This window comes from Grus americana, chromosome 12 (assembly GCF_028858705.1).
Source record: "Grus americana isolate bGruAme1 chromosome 12, bGruAme1.mat, whole genome shotgun sequence".
NCBI classification, from domain to species: domain Eukaryota; kingdom Metazoa; phylum Chordata; class Aves; order Gruiformes; family Gruidae; genus Grus; species Grus americana.
This window is the reverse complement of record NC_072863.1, coordinates 9,602,799-9,624,916: the sequence shown is the minus strand read 5'-3', so window position 1 is coordinate 9,624,916 and position 22,118 is coordinate 9,602,799. Positions and strand designations below refer to the sequence as shown.

Genomic DNA, 22,118 nt, shown 5'->3' with positions numbered 1-22,118 from the left:
GGGAAAACTACTTGCTGCATCACACCAATAAAAGTGAGAACAAAATTGCAAGTGACCATGTCACATTTGGAAGAGGCGTTTGGGGAAGTGTGTGGAAAGAAGAATCTGTAGTAGTGGATCAGCAAAAGAACAATCTGCATTTTTATTTCAGATGAGATCTATAGAAATGACCTGAATTTGCAGGAGGGATTTTGAAAAGAGGACTTCTGCAGGGGGGATTGAATAACTAGGTTTAACATCAAGAGAACTACTAGGGGATGTGCTAACATAGCTGATTTCCTGGTGCGAGGATATGAACGTCTTGGGGACGTTTCAATAATAGTAGGAGCCGAGTATAGATCTGGTTGTAAAAGGAAAATTACTTTGACTCCCAAAACAAGATCCTTCAGAGTTTATGGCCGTGCTGAAGTGCAATGTGAAGGGAGCCGGCAGGGTGTTGCAGGAGGGCGGCGGGGCACCGGGCCGGACCGGGGGAGCAGCGCGGTGCGCCGTGCGGGCTGTGGTCCCTGCAGAGGGTGCGCGGGAAGCGCTCAGGGCCCTTGGGCAGCACTGGAGCGCTGGGATTACGGCAGGGCCATGGCAGGGCTTGCGGAGAGCTCCTGAAAGGCACAGAAAGCTGCAGGGGAGAGAAAAGCGTGTCTGTGGTGTGGGTGCGAGAGGCAGCGGTGGCCAGCAGAGGCCGGAAGGAAGGCAGTGGGTGACACATGGGGTGACACAAAGGGTTACATCGGAGGGAGGGAAGTGGGGGCGGCGTGGGACAGGGGGACGTGGTGGGAAGCTCCCCTGGCAGCAGGGGAGACGCAGCCCAGCGCCGCGGCAGCGGGCATCCCCGCGGTGTCGGGACGGGAGCCCAGTCCCGGGGCGGGCAGGGCTGCGGGGCGGCGCGGGGACGGCGCTGCCCAGGTAGTGGGGGCGGACCGCTGCCGCCCGCCCCGGCCGCCGCTCCCCGCTCGGCTCGGGTTACCTGGGCGGGCCGCGGCGCGACTCTTCCCGTCTGGCCCGGCCCCCGCGACGGGAAGTGGGAGCGAGGGGCCGCGCTTGGACGGCCCGGATGCCGGAGCCATGGATCTTCCCGGAGCTCCGCTGCGGTGCCGGCTTTTCCTCGCCGTCTGCTGGCTGGTCGCCGCAGGGACGGCGACAGGTAGGAGCGGGAAGGGGCGGCGGGGAGCGGGACCACCGGCCGGCTGCGCTCCCGGGCTCTGCCGGGCGCTCTTCCCCGCGGCGGAGCCAGGGCCGCGGTGCCGCTCGCTGCCGGCCCGAGCCGGGGCTGGGACACCCGCGAGGCAGCCGCTGCGGGGACCTTCCCGTGCGTGGGTCGGGCGGCCGCGGGAGCTGCGCTGCCCGCTCGGCTGCGGGCTTGGTGCATCTACGTTCGTGTATCCAAGCGAAATGCTTTCATTTTGTAGTAGAAATCGCCCGGAGCGCGTCAGCTGTGCGCGAGAGCAATGCCGGTAGCGCGCACTGCCTCTTACCGGGCAGAGGAACGGGGATGCTTAAAAATCTGCTTTTCTCTCTCAGTCATGCAGCGTTTGACAAGATCGGCAGAAATCTTTTAATCTCTGTCTTCGGTTCCCGGGACTGTCTCTGCCTTAAAAGCCAAAGCAGAAGCCCACCGCCTTTCTCGCTGTGCGTGTGTCTTGCGGCGGGTCCTTGGAAGTAAGGCGAAGGCAGCCGCTGGCCGCGCTGCGGGAGCTGGGCTTGCTGGCTGTGGGAGCCCGGGGCACGGGCTGCACCCCTTGCTGGGTGCTTCGTCCGTTGCGTTTGCCGTTACTTTTAGTTTCCCCGCTCTGGGAAGCACGAACGTTTAGCTGCAGGAAAGATATGTGTGTGTCTGTGAGGGTTTCGAAGAACTGGGGCTCGAAGCTTTATTAGCTCTGTCTTTGCTGATGTTATGCAAAAATACAGTTGCAAACATTGCAGCATTGTTATTTGTCAGCTGGCTACAATTCGTTTTATAACTATGAAATGAACGTTAAGAAAATACAAGAGGACAAAATACAAATACAGAGTCCTTTACAACGCTTTTACGATACTCGATGCAAGGTATTTATTGATGTTTCCACATTAGGACTTCTAGAAATAAAATGTTTTCTATGCAGGATTGCCTCAGCTAATCTCTGCTAGTTACTGTCGCGCTTTATTTTCTCGGTAGCATCACTGTGGTTTTGTTTTTTAAAAGTGAAATAATGTCTTGCCTACATTTTGTAGTTGGTCTTTGAGTTCTGCTAAATTGCTGTAGTGATGAGATTTTTAATAACAAAAGTATTAGACTGTATGTATATTTTATATAACAAAACTATGAGACTGGCTAAGCCTATGAATAAAAGCAAATCTTCAGTTGATTGAGACATTAAAGCACGAGCTTCAGAATGGTATAGATTAATCTAAAACCTACTGGATTTAAACTTTTTATGCTAATGTGATATATTTATTTATTTATAAACTTTGACTATTCCCACTTCTTTGTGTGGTTAAAAATCTGCAAGCTTAAGCAAAATTACTTCTAATCAAATCTATTAAGAGGAAATGTGTAGAACTTCAGAACGGCAATCAAGGATGACACTAAATTTTTTGTAATGGTTTGTGGCTTTTGTAGGTAATAAAAAGTTTGATCATGAAAAGACAGGATGCTTGGAGCTGTGTAGTCTGGTTGAATATTTTTTCTTTTTATTACGTGATCTAAAGGACTCAGTATTTGCAAACTTAAGGCCCTGATGCTGTTCCTAAAACCCATCATAAATTTTTGTGAGTGGAACAGGTAGTAGGCAAAGATGTTCTGGCTAGGTTCAGTTTTTACAGAGGAGACTGTCTTTTTGTAAGAACAAAATTTTCTCTTCTCTGCTCCCGAGGTCAACTGTAAAACTGAACAAATAAAACAAACAAAAATTCCAAAAGTTTTAAGTGTTCAAAAAAAGCTAAGCACATTCAGACTAAACCAGTAAATCCTAGTAATTATTCTCATATTCTGTGTGAGCATACGTTTTCCACACGGACACACAGATGCTAATAATGTCTGGTGACTACCATTGCCTGTCCTCTAACTATGCAGAGGTCTGAGAAAGCTCCAGGAGTTTGATGAATTTTCTTCAAGCTTTCTTGGCAGCTCTGGCTCTCGGGAAGTGTAAGATAATGGTGTCATGGACGCTTTGAGCAGAATTCTTGCTGTTTTGCCTTTCCATCCGCTCTCTTGTGCTAGCAGAAGGAAACAGGGCTGCGCCATGACCTGGATGGGAAAACTGATCTCGGTGGAATTATTCTGCCCTTTCCCTATGTGCTCCCCCAAATGTTGGGGTGGGTTGAGCCTGGTTTCCTGGGCCAAGCAAGTTTCCTGGGATAAGCAAGACTTGCAGCACTAGTTGGTATCAGTTTGAAATGTTTGTGAAACTACTGCGTAACAAGGTACTTTCTTTCCACAGACAAATAGGTGGTGGTGCCTCAGTGATGATACCTGTAGATACCCTTGAAGAAGCAGTCTCACTTGGGCTCTTATTTAAATCTTCTAATAGTACACAGTAGAGTAGCCCTTTAAAAAAACAAAAATTCACTTTCATTTTCTTAGGGAATTACCAATTCGTAATTTTTTTCTAGAATTGGAGTCTGACACATACTTTAATTTTTCCTGGCAGTTTTCTATTTTCTGCCATATTTCCCTTCTTTGTTTTTTAATATGACCTTCAAGCTGTGTGGCTGGGTGTTGAGAAGGCTGTGACTCAGTGCACAAGAGTAAGGAAGGGTCAGCGCACAAATGGATTTATCCCAGCAGCTATCTCTGAGTCATGGCTCTTCCTCTGCTTCTATCTTGCTTTTGGGGAGGTGAAAAAATGTACTGCTGAAGTGCGCCAGCAGTAAATTACTATTTGTCCCACACTGGTTTTTGCTCACTGTGCCAGAGCATAGCATTAAACGTTTAATAGGTGAGTAATTGAAAAAGCATTGTGGTTTCTTTGTTGTTTTTTTAACATTCTCGGTTTTGCTTGGATTGGGCTAAATTGTGGTTCTAACATACAGCTGTTGCTTGCAGGATGTAATCACTTGTCATTTTAAAGCTTTCTCTCTACAACTGCATTGATGGGTAACTTTGGGGTAGAATAAAGTATTAATCGCTCCACAAAATGTATATACTATTTTTACTAAAGATTCAGCATGCACGATGCAAACTTGCAGCAGAAAAGACCTGAAAAATGAGACTCATCTTCCCTCCATGAGCGGAAGTTTCATTACCACAGCTACTACATTGTTGCATGCTGCAATTTCTTAAAAATTACTTTTCAATTATTTTCTTTTTGTGTGTGTGTTTCTTATAATTATTTAAATGATTGATGGACTGAGATAGCAGGAATAGTAGAAACAATTTAGTGGATAGTAGCTTATCTGATAGCAAATACAAGCTGATGAAATTGAGAAGTCATTTGTGTTTTCTGTTGGAGAGTCAGTATTACTAAGGGTAAAATGTGGACCAACGGGATTGTTACACTGATAACTTCTTTCTTTTAGAAGCAAAAGTTCTTCCACCTCCATCCAACCTGGACTACTCATTTATCCAAATCTGCACCCTGAACTGGACGTGGAACCCCCCAGAGAACATCAGCAGTAGCTGCGACCTGGAGTATTCCAGTGACATCGTGATTGATGAGGTCCCTCAGCACAAAAGAGTAAGTGCATCGCCTCTTTAAACTCTGCTATGCTCCAGTAAATGTCTTACTGTAATAAAACTGTGTGTAAGCATATATACATATAGAAATGTAAATATATATATACACAGTTTTAATATAGCCTTAACTTCTTGTCATGGGATCAAATCCTCAAAAATGAGTCATACCAGCATGTGGGATCTGCAGATCAGAACAATCTGTCTGTCGCTCTCTGATAATTGAGCTGCTACTGATAACACAGAAGTACCATAATAATAATGTGAAAAGACTTGTTTCAGTCTTGGGTTATGCAGCTTTCTAGAGAAAATAAAATACATACAGGGCAGTCCACATCCTTAAGACTTAAATGTGATTTTGCAAAGGCCGATCTCCTTCAATCCGAACTCAATTTAAGAAAGAGGCGTGTGCATTAACCTTGGCGTACTTGTGATACTTACCTCTTTTGAAGGTAATGCCAAGTATTAATGTATTCCTGCATTTGCCCTCTCCTGGCGCCTGCACTTTCAATTATCCACGGGGGTTGTGTTATGAACACAACATGGAACACGTTTGTTCCCTGAACAGAAATTGTAAAAATTGTTTGGTTTGGGCTTTTGTTTTTATTTCTGTGGTAGATGGTTTGCAGCCCAGATGTGATCCTTGATGTGGATTAACAACTGTTAATTGAGAGCAGCACTGCCACTGTACTGAAGGGGCTGTAGGACAAACATTTTTAGAATTTATTGCTGGTAAGATAATATGCCATCAGTCATAATTCCAAACCATCAGAATATGAAACCTTGAATACGCATCAACTGTGAGGTCAGCAGCGCTGCTATTTTGGATGCAGTTAACATCGATACAATGCCTCTTGAACCGGTCCTTTGTTGTTGAGCCCTATTACCCTTTTATGGCCTGATGTTTATAATGGGCTCTTCATGGTGGCTGCCGTACTTTTCTGACAGCTCCAGGATATCCTGGACTTGAAGTAAAGCTGTAGTTTGGAAAACAACTGAGCCGATTTAATGGCTTAACACTGCTAAAAGGGTAATATTTCATTGTTGACACCCCTTTCTCTAATGATTTTAGATGACCTTTAGATGAGTCAGTTGAACTTGCTAACTGTGCAGAAACCTGTTTACCTCTTCTGATGAGTTCATTAACAAATTAACAAGTTGAAAGCCTGCTTGATTAATGAGCTGAATGAGTTTGTGGAAGGGTCTAACAGACGTTAAGGTCAGCAGCAGTGAAGGAGCTGTGGGACAGCAGTTTCACACGGCGGGATGAACCAGACTGCATATATCATCTTCTGCATCTTTTTGCATTACAGCTGGTAGAACCTGGTCTGTTAATTGCTGTTTCATTTCCTTGCCCTTTCATTAGTGCCAATATTTATTATTTTTTTATATACACGAGTGGTTACACCATTCTTTGGTCATAACAAATACTATTTTTTTTTTGTATCCTGTTTCCAGTCAAGTAAAAGACATCCCCCTAGCCCAATAAAAGTTGCTCAGGAAAGTGTGTGAGAAAAGGGAGCCTTTTTTCTCGCAGAAACACATACTCTCTTCTGAAAATGGACGCTCATGGATTACTTGGGCCTGATGTGGTGACACTATATTTAATAGCCATTTGTGGATTTGTTTTGGTATTTTTTTTCCTTTGCTCCTTAAATCCATGCAAACTCTTTCCATTGCTTTTTGGTTACGTCTTCAAATGTTCTTTCTTCTGTTCATCACACACTCGTGTGCACACACAGAAAGATGGAGATTAGATCTGTAAACTCCTATTTATATAGCTGTAGTATAAACATGCTTATTTTGCATTATCCGTGAAGACTTACTGTAGGACCATTTCCCGCCACGTTATAGTTGTTCCTTGATCTCAGTGTGGCCATTGCTCATGTCTGCAGGTCACTGGAGTAGAAGTAGTTTTCCTTTGGCGAGTTCTGAGTGCGCCTGATGAGGAAAAAGAAAAGCTAAGCGATGCTGAGGCTTCCCATGTTGTCAGCCACTCATTTCATTTGGCTTTGAGTTGCAGTCTTTCTGAGGCACTGTAATGTTTTCTTACCTTAATAGTAATTCCCATATGTCTGATACGGTATGCCAAATGTTCTGGTTCTCTTCCCTCCCCCATCTAAACCCAGGAATGGAGTAAGAGTCGCTTCCGTGTGACAGATACGTTCTTGAATGAGGAAATGCGTTTCAAAGTGAGAAGTGAGTGCAAGTATGATAACACCAGCGAGCCCAGCCGATGGGTGGAGACCTCTCTTCTGCCAAAAGGTAACACACGCAGTGGCCAGAGCTGAGACTGACCTGCCTCTCTTGGTCTGAGGAGACATGGCCGTGTTTTCTGTCCTATTCTAACCAAATATCATAGAAATATATCTTAGAGAAGTAGGGAGATACCAGACACAAGAGGTAGTTCAATTGATTCAATTGATTGCTTAAACAGAATGATTACACTACCTTTAAACACAGCTGGAGTCTTCTGCTGCTTAAAACCTTATGGGCAAGTTGTAAAATTTAAATGCTCTTCCAAGGCAATGATGTGATTCCTGTTATTCCTTTGGTCTCTGCAATGCTGTGGTTGTGAGGTAACAGATAACTTAGTTTGTATTAAGCCTGCTGACTTCATGACTAACATCTAAGTTAGGTTTTTTTGTATGATTTTTCTGTACAAGCATGAGTCCCTAACATAACCCTACGTTTGTAAATGTTAGAGGGATGAAGCTAGCAAATTTAACAACTTGTTGAATAAATAAGTGACTTAATTAAAATCATTATAGTAGGGTTCTCTCTTTTTCGAAGGAGATGACTGGGGTCTACAAAGCTGTGCATAGCAAATGAATAGAGAAATAATATTTTTTTGTTTCTTGACATCCAGAAATAAGGGGTCCATAGCAAAATTGTTAGGAAGCAGACTTCTAGGAATAATGTATTCTGGTGGATGCTGGAAGTTAGGAGGTACAGCAAGGAAATAGAGCCTCTTTCCCTGAGTAGTAAATGTCTGCTTAACCCAGGAGCGTGACTCGATGTGGATGAAAATCGCACATGGACGGGAGAATCTGAGACCTTGTCAGGCTTGTCTGCATGTCTGTCAAAAGGGTAATCTGGAAAATCAGGGAAGCAGATCATTAGGACAGCATGTACTAAACAGGCTGGGGCTTTTAAAAATCTGCTTGCAGATAAAATATTTTTAAATACCTCGTGGACTAGGAAAACAAGTTTCATTTTCCTGTACTCTTAGTCGCTACTTCAGGGAGAATGCAAGTAGGAGGCAGTTTGGGGTTTGCTGTCAATAAAAGTCTGGACTTGATAAAATTAAGATTTTTTTTTTTTAGTTCTTGGAGACATTGCGACTTGTTAAAAGGAAAAAATACCTAATATGCTGTAATATGATAATACAGTATAAAGAACTTGTACCATACAAAAATGCAAGATTCAATATGAAAGACTTCATTCCATAATTGCTCTGCCTGGGAGATACATTGACATCTCTATTCAAAATTGCTGTGTACTCATTTGTATTTATGTTCTGTAATTTGGGTTTTCAGTATGTTGAAGAAGTTGAATATCTAGAGGTATATGGGTCTCAATTAAAAATTCAACTTACCCCTGTGTTGCTTTTGTCCACATTTAAGATCTATAGGTATTTCCATACTCAGAATACTGAGAAACTAATATATCTGGAGAAGATACTATAATTAAATGCTGCCTGATTTTACCATTGATGACTGTAATAACTGTAATAAGGCTAAGTGCTATCCCTATAGTTGCCAGTTACTTTAACTTCTTTTTAAAGTATCTGTAGTTTAATAGAACAAAATATTTTCCTGACTCAATGCCTTGTCCTTAGCATAAGGTAATTCTGAGTAGTAATTCAGACACGGTGGAAACTGAGATTCCCTGTTATGATTAGTTTCCATTTAGAAATTGTCCTGCTGAGATTTCAGCTACTGCAAGTAATAAACAGCTGGAATTCATCTCTGGCTGCGCTGAGACAGGCAGTGCAGGCTGAGAGGTAACTCGTCGTTGTTTTCTGGACAGTTTCAGTTATGTAAAAAGGGATATTTTACTTCCGGAAACCGGAGAGAAGATTTTAACAGCAAAATAAATCTTAAGAGACCTTTCCAACTTGCCTTGCAGGTATTCCAGGTACTGCTGCTGTTGGCTTGAGCTGTGTTTGGTACAATTTGGAGTACATGGTTTGTACGTGGCATCCTGGGAAGAATGCAAGCAGCGATACCAATTATACGTTGTTCTACTGGTTCGTATGAACTTTTTATTCCCAACTTTAAAGTGCTTTAGCGCTAATCTTTAGTTTTACCTTACACATTTTATTTGTCTGCTTCCCGTTGCTTTGAAAGGTCCCAGGGCATTGTGTACAAGTTAGTGTTGGGTCCTGTCCAACAGAAAACTTCGCTGCTGAAGGGTCAAGAGGTTGCTGTTGCTGAGTCTTTTTGTGAAGTTTATATAACTATCATGTGAAGCACTGGCTGCTTCTGTAGCCCATTTTAAAATAACTGCTATTGCTTTCTAATTTTTCTAATTGTGGATTCAAACAGGGAAGAATTAAGAACTGAGCTAGACCAACATATTAATTGCTTTCTTTGCAGCCCAACAAACATGGGCCATTTAAGTTAGAATCACTCACTAATGTATGTGTCAGCTCTTAAATCATTGCAAAATGGTATGAAAGCATTAATAACACTTAGCAGTAGTTTTGTTTGTGTCTTCAATGTCATAAATAACCGTTTCACCTTGAAAGCTATGGAGAACATCTTTTTATCATCATCCCCGCTTGCCAGCTGAATGCCATAAATAGACTCTTGTTCCAAAGGAACAGAGTTGTGGTGTGAGCAAAAACTTGGCATCAAGATCTGTGCACACTAATCTATGCATACTTCTTGTTGATGGGGCTTGTGAAATGCCAGATTACATTAGCTTCTGTAGAAATATTGAAGTTTTCTTTCTGAAAGCCCCTTGTAGTTTTAAATCAGCTTTCTGTCTTACCTGAACTAACTAAACTTTTTCCTCTTCCTCTCCAGTGGCAGTCTTGCAGGCTAGCTGTTCAATTTAATGCATTTGGACAGCAAACCGCAGAAAACTTGCTGCTTTAGTTAAACGCAGGGAGGACTGTTATCTCTCTAAACCGCTAGTCAAATTTTTTTTTTCTTTATTATAAGACCAGTACCAACGAGGTGTTGAAGATCTGAATTTCTGGGTATATGGATACTTACTGGAATAGTGCTTTAGATTAAAGCTATATATTTTCAATTTACCCCCTAATTTTAATGAAAGATGTAGCTGCGGTGACAGCAAAGTGTTTTAATTTTAATTTAACCCCTGTTAAATGTCTTTAAAATGTCCACAAAATGTCCATTGAGTTCATTTAGTCCATGACTTTGGGCTCCATCTGTTATGGTGGTCCCTCAGGACAGGAGAGGTGGTGTGTTGTGTGGAGTTACTGAGCACCAAAGCCAGCTCAGGTTGGGTCACTGCTGTACTTGCACTGCTTCTTGTAAGGCTTGTCTTCCCTTGGTTCAGGTCATTCCTGGTTTCCATAACAGGCAACTCAAATTGCAGGTTACAACAATCTAAAGGTATTCCCATTACAATTTCCACCCCTGGTCACTTTGGACCAGATCATCGGGTTTGACATTGCAATGAACTCCTTCTCTCGCCCCTGCTCCAGCTTGGACTTATCCACGGACTGCAGTCCCTTAGGGGTGTACCTGCTCCACATGGAGCCTTATGTATGAGCCACAGTCTCTCCAGGGGTACACCTGCTGTCGCATAGACTTATCGACAGCCCCAGTCGCTTTAAGGTGCACCTGTTCCAGCATGGCCTTCTCCATGGGCCACAATGCCTTCAGAGATATCCCTGCTCCAGCGTGGCCTTGCCCACAGCAACAGTCTCTTCAGAAGTAAACCTGCTCTGTCGTGGGCTCATCTGTGTCCACGTGTTTGAGGTGCTGCAGCATGACCTCTTGCACAGCCACTGATGCTTCAAGGTGTACCTGCTGCAGCATGGACTTATCCACAGCCACAGATGCTTTGAGGTGTACGTTCTCCAGTGTGGACTCATCCTTGGGCCACAATCCCTTCAGAGGTATGCTTGCTTACAGCACAGACATAACCACAGCCACAGACACTTTGAGATGCTCCTGCTCTGCTGCGGACTTATTCACGGCCACAGATGCTTCAGGGTATCCTGCTCCCACATGCACTCATCCACAGGTCATGGTTCTTTTGATTCAAGCTCACGTTGGAGTTCCAGCCTGTCCAGTGCAGCAGCACAGAAACAGCAGGGATGCCCTGGCCATCTGCCAGCCCAGGCACGTCGCCATTGCTGTTATCGAAATGTTCCCAGGCACAGCACAGTAAGATGATAAGCCGCACAGCACTACAGCAACAGCAAAAGCAAGAAGAGCCACTAACGAGCACTAGACACTAATACACAGTAAGAGAAGCAAACCCCATGGCAAGTGCCAGAGCCTGCCAATTAATAGCTAAACAACATTAACAGGTATAAATTTGATCTAGCACATTCCAATCAAAACTGTCATTATCTCGAACCCTTTGAGCCCCACGTTGGGCACCAAAAAGGACTGTCGTGGTTTAGCCCCAGCCAGCAACTAAGCACCGGGCAGCCGCTCGCTCACTCCCCTCACAGCGGGATGGGGCAGAGAATTGGAAGAGTGAAAGTGAGAAAACTTGTGGGTTGAGACAAAGACAGTTTAATAGGTAAAGCAAAAGCCACGCATGCAAGCATAGCAAAACAAGGAATTCATTCACGGCTTCCGATCAGCAGGCAGGAGTTCAGCCATCTCCAGGAAAGCAGGGCTCTATCACACACAATGGTGACTTGGGAAGACAAACGCCATCACTTTGAACATGCCCCGCTTCCTTCTTCTCCCCCCAGCTTTATATGTTGAGCATGACGTCATATGGTATGGAATATCCCTTTGGTCATTTGGGGTCAGCTCTTGGCTGTGTCCCCTCCCAGCTCCTTGTGCACCCCCAGGCTGGTGGGGTGGTGTGAGGAGCAGAAGAGGCCTTGGCTCTGTGTAAGCACTGCTCAGTGGTAACAAAAACATCTCTATGTTATCAACACCATTTTCAGCACAAATCCAAAACATAGAAACTACTGTGAAGAAAATTAACTCTATCCCAGCCAAACCCAGCACATTCTGCGCAACAGGGCAGATGGTTTTGGCTTCCCCAGCCCCTATATATTGAGATGTGAAGTTGGGGGTTGTCACTCCTATTGTGCTCCTAAATGAAGCTCTGGTTTACTCTATATCATTTTTAAATAAATAAATAACCACTTTTCTCAAGAGGAAAAGCTACAGGCATATTTTCTTTGGGACTTGGAGAACAAAGAGAAACAGAAGAACGTTGTCATAGCTTCTCTGTTATTGGAAGTGAATACTAACATTTTGAAAAGTAAATGCAGGCAATAGGTGAAACTCGACCATCTCAAACAAGAGCTGCAATACCTGAGGCATAGCTAAAGGAGATTGATCAGCTCACACTATCACAGAAGTGAAATTCTGTGGACAGGAAGTGATCCGAATTAGTTTGCTTCCTAAATATTTTTTTTCCTTAAAATTGTTTTCCCATGTGGAAAATGTGGACCAAAGCTGACAACAGCTGTTGTCTTTGATACTTCGATATAAAGCAAACCTGCCTCTCCTGCTGCTGCTTGACACTTTTTACAAAAATAATATTCTTTCTAGAGCTTGAGATAAATTAGAAGTTTCTTACTTTGCTTAGCTTTACTTTTATATGTTATAGCACATCTTTAATATAAGATCAGTCTTTAGAATTTGTAACACAGGTTTAAAAACAAGCTTTCCCCTTGCTGTCCTATTCTTTTGAAGTTTAAAAAAATATTTTTATTCCTATAGGTTTGATGGTTTGAAAAACCATAAGAAGTGCAGCAACTATTCTATGCACCAAGGAATCTTTGGATGCACTTTCAATCTTAGCTTCCCAAAAGGCACCAATACTTACCCAGCTATAAGTATTTTAATTAGAGATGATTCTGAAGAAATTAGGCCTGTATGTGCAAGTAACAATCCTACCACCCTTGGTAAGTTTAACACCACATTATAAAAAATAATTAAAAAAAGAAGTTTGCTAGTATATTGTTGTGTTTGAGAAGCTTGCACCTCATAAGCTGTGGATGAGACAGCATGATTCTCTCCCTTTTATTGATCTTTGATTTGGGAATTGTATAAACAGGGTTTGGTGTTTGGGCTGTGTGTCATTTTGCACTCATGCTTATTCTTTAGTTGTTTTTATTCTTTCTTGACTTTTTGTGCTTTTTCCTCTTTCTGTTCCTGGTATAAGTGTAATATTATGCAATACAGGACTTGAACAATTTTTGTAAGCAGTGAAATATACTTTTTAACTAATTCATCCATTTTGCATTTCAGTAAAACCTGCTACACCAAGACGAGTTACACTGGCAAAGATTAATGATGAAATATATGTAAAATGGAGTGAATCGGACACCTTTCCAGAAAATTGTTTATTTTATGAAGTTGAATATCACAATGGTGATTTGGACACTGCTCAGATAATTAAAGTAATTCTTCATTGCTTACAGTTAACTGATTTTTTTCTATGTATCTTTTATAATTTGTGTTGATATTTACAGTAACTCAAATTATTTGCTGTTTAAAAATGAAAAATTATATATGCTGCATGTGAATGGGTCTGGTGCACTAGCTGGAAGTGCTGTGTGGACGTAAGATTTTTCTCCCATACAGTAGGTTTTTGGTAGTAGTATCTATACAGCTCAATTCATATGAGTCTTCAGAATCCGTGCCATCATTTGTCAGGGCAAAGCGGTAATGTATAAGAACAGTCCAATAAAGAAGTGTATACTAAACTAAATAACACTTATCAGGAAATACACTGTGGTGCATGTACCTGTTTGCTTCTCAGTGGTACAGGACTTTGGTCTGTTGGTGTTGGGTTTTCCTGTCGTTGGTCTGTGCTCAGTCAGATGACTGCCTTGTTCTTGAATGATGTGACTTGATTACCGTAAAGCAAAAGTAATTGCTGGTGCACACAAGAACACAGAATGTTATACAGAAAAACAAGGGGGAAAAAAAACTGAGGATGGGAGGGAAGAAAAAGGTGTGCAGTCTTAGATACACTGATTTTAACGTATGTATAAAAAACATTGAGTTCAGTGTCTGGGTGGACTCATGCCTCTATTGGCATAGCCAAACTGATTGTACTGTTTGATCAGAATGGTAAACAGTGTGATAAATTTAAAAGTAAGGTGGCAGTCTTCTCCTGTGGAGCATATATGATAGGACAAGGGGTAATAGGTTTAAGCTAAAAGAGGGTAGATTTAGGCTCGATGTTACGAAGAAATTCTTCCCTGTGAGGGTGGTGAGGCACTGGCACAGGTTGCCCAGAGAAGCTGTGGATGCCCCATCCCTGGAAGTGTTCAAGGCCAGGTTGGATGGGGCTTTGGGCAACGTGGTCTAGTGGAGGGTGTCCCTGCCTGTGGCAGGGGGTTGGAACTAGATGGTCTTTGAAGTCCCTTCCGACCCAAACCGTTCTACGAGTCTATATTTAGTTGTTTGTCCTACCTTAAATTTAGCAAACAAATAATACCAACATTCCTCAGGAAACTGGCATTTTGGATCAAAAATAAGTGAAGTTTGATCCCATCTAGTATGTGTGCCTCTCTGTAGAAGCATCACAGAAGACTTTGGTATGCTCAAAGTTAGATCAACATTGCTGCCCTGACAGAGAGGGGAAGACAGTGCAAATTGCAGATGTTTCTTAAAAAAAAAAAAAAAAGACACTGTTCCAGACACTGAGTCTTAGTTTAATCATTGATGCCAAATGCTGCATGATAGATGTAGCAGTGAATAAGATTAAATCTTAACTTTGGAATCTCTGTTTCGGCAGTCTGTGCTGGATAAATGCTACTATGTCCTTTTTTATGAAGTTCAGTATTCACAAAAATGTCTTCCATCAAAACATCCAGAACACATTAACTGCATAATGAAAATAGGCTTTGTAAATTACTGAAAATACACTGGTAATTGAACAAAGCATATTGCCTTTTCTTTTTGCCTTAGGTTGAAAAGAATTATACGTCAATTCCTAGCGTTGATCCTAATAGCAAGTACATCTTCAAAGTAAGAGCAAAACCAAAGCCCGAGTGTTACAGCAGCAAGCTCTATAGTGACTGGAGTGAAGAGAAGAGCATTGGTGAGCGCAGCTGTTCCTGCAACTTGTTGCAATTTATTCTTCATCTGTAAGGCATCTAATACCTTTTGTCTGCTAAATAAATGGGAGTCGAAGATCATCTTCCTATGTATCTATTTAATTTTAGGTGAAAAGAAGGCAAGAGAGTTCTAGCCCTTCAGCAGTGCCATGACTTACTGCCGTACTGCTATATATGTTGATGGGCTTGCCATTGTGTAGCTGTGCAACGACCCCTTTCCAGTGCTGTCAGCTTTTCTGACCTGAGTCTCGCTGGTTTGCATTTTCTTGCCAAATGTATCTACATTATAATCTCATGCTTTGAAAAATGAGTCCTTGCCTACAAAACTGCTAGTGTATTTGCAAAACATTCAGTCTATCAACAAGTTAGAGAATTAATTAATTTGTTGTCATTATTCCTAAAAAGCCTCTCAAGACATCCCTAAGTTTCTACAATTTTTGTTTTCCAGGTGAGAAGATGGACTCTACATTCTATTTTGTTTTAATAATCACCATTCCATTAATAGTAGCAGTATCGACGATAATTCTACTAGTTTATCTAAAAAGGTAAATAACGGTCTCCTTTTATTTACAATCCACTACAGTTCATCCCTCTGGCAGGTAACCGTCCATGATGTGGCGTGTTTCAATAGCATCTGTTTTATCTGTAACATGTATTGCATAACAAAAACGCCAGCACCATTGTGCCTCAGTCATTACAATTAGGTTTATAGACTATATACATGCTTTGGTTGCACTTGGGTAACATTGCTTATATCTGCTTATAGTTAGATTCTTGTTGCACAGCTATTGCATTGGGTCTCTTTAAGCAATGAAGACTAAATTCGAAATTAAGCTTATATATAAAGTATATTTTACATTTTTTTAAAAAGTCTACATTTGCTGCTGTCCTTGTCAACAGTGAAAGTTATTTAGAATCTGTCTGTGTGAATATTCCCATTTCCTTTTGGTTTGGGGAGTAAAAATAAGGATTGGGTACAGTTACACAGAAAATGAAAGCTGGCCAGTGATGCCAAAGCTGACTCCAAAAATTTTCTTGACTTCACCCAAGTATGACTTTGAAACGGTGATTTTAAAATTAATATATCTTTCATCTAAATCTTTTTTTTTTTTTAATTTCTGAAGGCTGAAAATACTAATTCTGCCACCAATTCCGGACCCTAGAGAAATTCTTAAGCGCATGTTTGGAGAGCAGAATGAGGATTCCCAGGTTAGTAAGAAGCTGTTGAGCCAACTAATCTATTGAACTGGAATCTGTAGACTTCCAATTTTCTTTTTCCTAATACGTATGTCTATCTTAAAACCAACTGTATGTAAGTAATTATATCGTATGAAAATTAAGTATTTACAATAGTAAGAGTTGTTCAGAAACAATTACCCCAAGATGAGAGGGATTTTTTTTCCCTCAAATTGCGTATACTTTTGTAGATACATTAGCAGAATTGCATTATTCTGTTATTTCACAGACTGCTAGTCCCTTAGATGTGTTTTGGGTTGGTTTAGGGGTTGGGTTGTTTGGGTGGGGGTTTTCTGGTTGTTGGGGGGTTTTGTTTGGTTTTTGTTTCTTTGTTTTGGTGTTTAGGGGAGGGTGGGGGTTTGCAACTCCATTAAACTACTTCTCCCGAACATTCAGGTCTTTCTTTGCTAGTTGCTTATATTTATGATGCTGAATAAAGCTATTCATATTTGACTACCAGAAACTTGTATTTTTAGCACTTTCACATTCACAGTCAGTTAGCTATGAAGTAAATCAGGAAATTTAGCTTCTCGCTGGCAATAGAACAAAACTAACTATAGCTGCTTCAAGTTTTGGTTGCTATAGGCCCTTATTTCAGGAAAAATAAACATAATACTGATTATGGAAACTCTTCTTTCTAAACAAATCTAACTCAGTAGCTTGTTATAAAACTCCTAAGGGAAGTACACGGATAAGCCCTAATTCAAACCTGGACATGAGGCAATATATGTTGTTCTCTGAACACAATCCTTGTATGGAAGGGACCTTCTGACTCACTGTTGCATCTCAAAATTTATGCCACCTGTGAAACGTTTGTAGAGGAAAATGACTATCGGGGTGTCTGGTGCTGCATGTGCATTGGACGTTCTCAGGTGAACAGGAGTTGCAGGAATCGCTGACTTTTTGAGAAATCCTTCCCAACTGCAAATGGAGTCAGAGTCCAAAATCCAGTATTCCCTTTTTCCACAGGGGTATTTTGAGTTCACCTAATAATAAACCAGAACTATGTGGAAAGCATGGATCTGGCCTCTTAGTTTACTACCTTTTGGATAAATATTTCAGCAGGTATTGGTCATTATGGGACTAAGATGGGACTCTTGGCCATGAGGATCATAAGTATGGGAGCTGTTACACTTTGTTGTGCTTTGACAAGTGCTTTGTTGCTGCCCCCAGTAATGCTATGTTCTTGCCTCTGAGTACTATCTTGATCTTCTCTGTGTGCTCAAGGTCTCAGTGGAAACTCTACTAAGCGTGTAATTCTCCATCCTCCTGCCTGAGCTTCACCCATTAGCTGTAGTTGGAAGCACTCTTAAGATGTGCCAACCTTCAGTTCTTCTTTGTCTCCAGAGAGGACAGCTCTTCTGTCAACCAAGCCTAAGCCATGTCCCTAATAAGCACAATTTGTTGCCCAGCTGACTTGGCTTTTTCACCATAATACAGGCAATATGTTGTGAAATGGGTCTGTCTTACTGGGCTGAAATAACAATGCTCACCATGTAGAAGCGCTGTTAAAAATGTTGTTGTTCTCTTTCAGAACTGTGCAAAGGATGATTCTGTGAATGCTTACGACAGGTTAATTAAGGAAGAAGAAATTCATTCTTTAATTTTTACAGAAACTCCAGAGTGTGCTAATTCTGAAAAAGAAAACCGATAAACTGCTTTACCAGTGAAAGACGAGGAAACTTTCATTCCTGCTCCCGTACCTCAGGTGACAATGTAGATGTGAAGAGGCCTGTAAGACATTCACTAACTTTCACCTTACTGAGTCCTCTCTGAGCCTTAGTTCTCTGATGCTCAGAAGATACATCACTAACAGTGGCCATTCCTCCATCTCTGGTAGAAATACTCATCTTGGATCATTCGAGATGAGCGTGTACATAACTTTGATCTGACTGTATTGCAGCATCTCTTGTCCTGGCTCCAGCCAGCTCTGCCCTATTACTTGCCATTTGCACTTGTGTTTGTGCCTCACATTAGACTGTAAATGAGTTTTTTTGGAGCAAGCACTGTGACTTCTCTGAAGTATTTGGCTCAATTTTGCAGCAGGTGAGATGAGGCTTGTTTACAGTAGATGGCTCATTAGTGCTACTATGTGGAACTGCTGCCAGGTGGGATGCCGGAGCAAGGACCATTTGTGGACGGCCTGTTTCATGGGCTCCAGGGCAGGACGCTTTCCAGAGGGCATTTATGGACTGACCACCTTACGCTTCTGGTCAATGTGTGTCAGCTGTGGCCTGGTGAAAGCCCTTACAAAAGGGTTGTTTTTTTCTTTAAAAATGTGTATGAAAAGCTTCTCCGCTTTGCAGCTGATATTCAGACCATTCATAGAAAAAACTTAATTTTTTATCCTTTCAAGTGCCTGTCCTCATATGCCTTGCCTTCATGGACTTCTTGGGTTAATTACACTTTGTTTAAAATGATAAATGGAATTTTTTACTTGTGTTGTGCAGTGGCAGATAACTGTATTGAGTCTCACCAGACTGTGATTCTACTTTGGCCATATTGGCCTGAGACCACCTGATTTTTGGAAGCTAAGTCATCCTGAGTCTGTCCAGCAAAATTACCAGCATGGATACGTGAGCTTAAGGAGTTGTGGTCAAATTGATTAGCAAGTGCTAAACCACTAAAACCAAATTAGTTCAAAGACTTCAAGACCCATCCTTACTGCTGAGCTGGTGGATTTGGGGGAAGAGGGGATGACAACCTTGGCCTGCTTTCTAAGGGATAAGCTTTATTCTTTCTATAGTGATGAGGCTGTGATTTGAGCTTCCCCTCTAGGAGCTTAGCAATTTAAAACAAGGTGCTGATTTGACTTTTAAAAAAAAAATTGTTCTATATTTTACTGCAGTAGCTTGATGACTCGGGGCGGGGGAGGGGGTTATTGTTTTTTTTTTTAAATCAGTAATTGATTTGTTAATTTTTGGATGGTTTTGGATAGAGTTTGCTTTACCCAGCAAAGTTCAACAGACGTTTTCTGGCACAACTGTGACATTTCCCTGCTCTGAATTCTGAGCATTAGTTTCTACCCTGTGCTGCAAGGGTGTTAACAGCAGTATCTTGGTTGTGCTGCAGGCAGAAAGTAATGTTATGAGGAGAAAGGGATCCATGCAAGCTGTTTATGGTTAGTGTTCAGGAATTTCTTGCTCCTCCCAGCTAAGTGCAGACATGTTAGTCATTGATATAGTCAGTCTTAGCAGACTGGGAAGAGATCTCAGAAGTTTCCTAGGAACAAACTGTATAGCCACTAGCCTTTTAAAGTTCAGCCCTGTCCTCCAACTCCATTCAAACAAAAATCTGAAATGAATGCTACATCTTGAGAACATACTGTTCTGTGAGAAATAGAACTAATGGCGCTTGCTTTTTAGCTACAAATTTACATCCTTTACCCTCTTATGTATTCCCTCCCTCTCAATAAAGCAAATTCTTTCCCCGGTCCCCACTGAGCCTCTCAAATACACAGTTTCCTCCACATCTCTTATCTACCTTTCGTCACTGGTGGTAGAAAGGGGAGGAGAAATGTAGCAGAGCTAGTAGACCCCATATTAGCTTAAATCTTTTACTTACAATCAGGCTAAAAAAAAAAAAAGACATTATGAAAATTGGTTAATGAGACAAAATGAGAATAAAGTCTCAGGGATTTCAGATAAAACGAAACTCAGGTTATACAAAGTCAGCTAGCAGCACTATCTGATATTCCAGAGGTATATCAGAAAGGAAATGGAAAGGGTAATTAAATTCCTGTGCCAACTTCGTTCCCTCTCCCCCACAACATTTATATCATTATAGCGATATAAGTGTTTCTCAAATCTACCTCATCTAGAATGTTGCTCATCATAGACCACTAGACAAACAGAAATGTATGATTTCAAGATAAGTAAGCCTAACAGTGTAATATAAAGTTATGTGGCTTTCAGTATAGCAATCTAGGAGGATGATCCTTGGTACTTTACCCTAAATTATTTTGACTTTTGTTTTGGTGTTTATGGTAAAACAAAAAAAAAAACCCCAAATTCTTAAAGCCAAAGGAGTGGAAAAAACAGACGGAAGGTGTTAGGCCAAAAGAAGACTTAAACGCAGAGGATGGTTTCAATCACTATATAGAAATGTTTTGGGTAATTCTTTGTTTCCTGAATAATAGTAATTGACACACTTCCTAATGGATGAATTTCTTGAGCCTGTGGTTTGGCATGTAAAGTATGTGTGTGAGTATATTCTCATCTTTAACTTTCTTGTTTATGGTTAGGGGTTTTTTAGTTTGAAATTTTCCAAGTTTTGCTATCATTTGTTTGTTCTGCATTGCAGTTACTTGATCTGTAAGTTTGTTTAAAGAATGAATAAATATGTTTGAATGTTTTTCAACATAATTGCATGGCGTTTCATTCTTGGGTTGAGAAGATAAACTGAGACAGAAGAGATGGCAATGGTTTAATGAGACACCACATTTGAGGCGTGCAGAACCCAGAGAAGAAAAATTGAGTGTTGCTTTGCCCTTTTCCCTTTGAAAAGTGAAGTCAACCCACGCAATCAGTGGGCAATGGTACAACTGTAACTTTTTTGGCTGGGGTAATGAAACTGAGATGAGGCTGTGCACAAGACTTGTGCTCTCACCCCAAGCGTGCTCAGTGCCTTGCTATTTTCTTACATTGACGTGTTTTTTTCGTAACGCTGTAGCGAGTTAATAACTTCTCAGACTGGAATTTGACTGAGGTTGCTGTAGCCTTACCAAATGTAGCTCCAATATTTCATGTCTCTGTTAGCTGCTGAAGTCACTGAAAATGCCAGGTTGCTAAACTGATGAAAGCCATTACCTAGTTGCTTAGACCCAAATATGTTCAAGTGCCAAATAAAGACATTAGCAATGGCTTCTTTGAAAGATTCAGAAAAAGCATACTTTTTCCCTTCAGTTCAGTGAGTGGATGATTCAAAATTAAGGAATAAATTGTGAAGTTAAAAAGCAAGCCTATTTGGATTTTTCCTCTCCAATTCTACAGGTTTTGTGTTTAATTATTTTAATTAATCCCCCAAAGTGACCTTTTCCTTTACAGAATCATAGAATCATTGCAGTTGGAAAAGACCTTTAAGATCATCGAGTCCAACCATTAACCATTAATTTTAATATGTTAAATAATTTACGTTTTCTGTATTTGGCATGTTAGAAAAGCGAACCACTTTATTTCTTTTTTTGTGAGTTTAATTTATATTTCAATTAAGGCATGCCATGACATGGTTGGATAGCTTTAAATGAATCAATAAATGAACACACTGAATTGTAAACCATGCTGTTTCAATGCTCACTACGTAGAACTGTTCACAGACTGGGTATTTCCATTCACTGGAAAATATTCAATAAACTTCATTCTGAATTGGAACTTCAAATATTCAGAATTTCCCCTAGAAGGGAAATGTTGAATTATTTTTCATTTTCAAAAAAGACAAGACTTTCAGTTCTGGAGGGTTTTCCCCTCACCCAAGAAAGAGTGGAGGTAGGTGAGTGGAAGGCCAGGTATGGTCAGGCACTGTAGAAACCTCCCTCCTTTCTTCTCACGCCAGCACCGTGGTCGGGCAGCTACTGAGCTCTTCAGGTCCAGGAATGGGCACGGTGTGGCTGGGAGGAGCAGATCTGCCATGGTTATTGAAGGTTCATCATGATGATTCTCAAATACTTCTGTTTTACTCAGTATTTGCAAAAAATGTTTTATGGGAGCAACCCCCCCCCCCCCTTGGTTGTATTGCCAGCTGTAGAAATGTGGCTTCTACATAATACTTAAAATCCAAATACAAAACCAGATTAAAATCTCTCTATTTGGGTGATCTTCCTGCTAGCTATGTCGAATCATGGTGAAAGTAGAAGACTTGAGATCACTTTGATGTAACTAAATCCACACTATCAATCACCACAGCAAAGCAATATGGCTTTGGGTGGGAGGCACAGGAGAGAGACAAACTTTCTTTCAAGTCCGGAAACTCCGCCTCAGGTTTGTAGCA

General features: G+C 41.3%; 1 protein-coding gene across 3 annotated transcripts; it reads left to right on the top strand.

The window, feature by feature from the left end:
* Positions 1 to 761: 761 nt before the first annotated feature.
* Positions 762 to 20,494, top strand: IL13RA1 (interleukin 13 receptor subunit alpha 1). Of its 3 annotated transcripts, none has more exons than XM_054839520.1 (10): positions 762 to 1,141; positions 4,495 to 4,652; positions 6,778 to 6,913; positions 8,780 to 8,900; positions 12,547 to 12,731; positions 13,078 to 13,229; positions 14,749 to 14,881; positions 15,346 to 15,442; positions 16,022 to 16,106; positions 17,747 to 20,494. In XM_054839520.1, the coding sequence occupies exons 1-10, from the start codon at positions 1,063 to 1,065 to the stop codon at positions 17,801 to 17,803; spliced, it is 1,203 nt and encodes a 400-aa protein (XP_054695495.1). In that variant the 5' UTR covers positions 762 to 1,062; the 3' UTR covers positions 17,804 to 20,494. The 3 variants fall into 3 exon arrangements, with proteins under 3 accessions (XP_054695495.1, XP_054695493.1, XP_054695496.1); XM_054839518.1 differs by having other exon boundaries at positions 763 to 1,141; positions 17,668 to 20,494; XM_054839521.1 differs by having other exon boundaries at positions 763 to 1,141; positions 17,361 to 20,494.
* Positions 20,495 to 22,118: the final 1,624 nt, after the last annotated feature.

What these genes read in the sequence shown, in the direction of transcription:
- IL13RA1 (XM_054839518.1), top strand. Translation starts at nt 1,063, where the DNA reads ATGGATCTTCCCGGAGCTCCGCTGCGGTGCCGGCTTTTCCTCGCCGTC. An exon ending in AATTATACGTTGTTCTACTG is followed by an intron (nt 8,901 to 12,546) that starts GTTCGTATGAAC and finishes TTATTCCTATAG; the next exon opens with GTTTGATGGTTTGAAAAACC. An exon ending in AGCAGAATGAGGATTCCCAG is followed by an intron (nt 16,107 to 17,667) that starts GTTAGTAAGAAG and finishes GTTCTCTTTCAG; the next exon opens with AACTGTGCAAAGGATGATTC.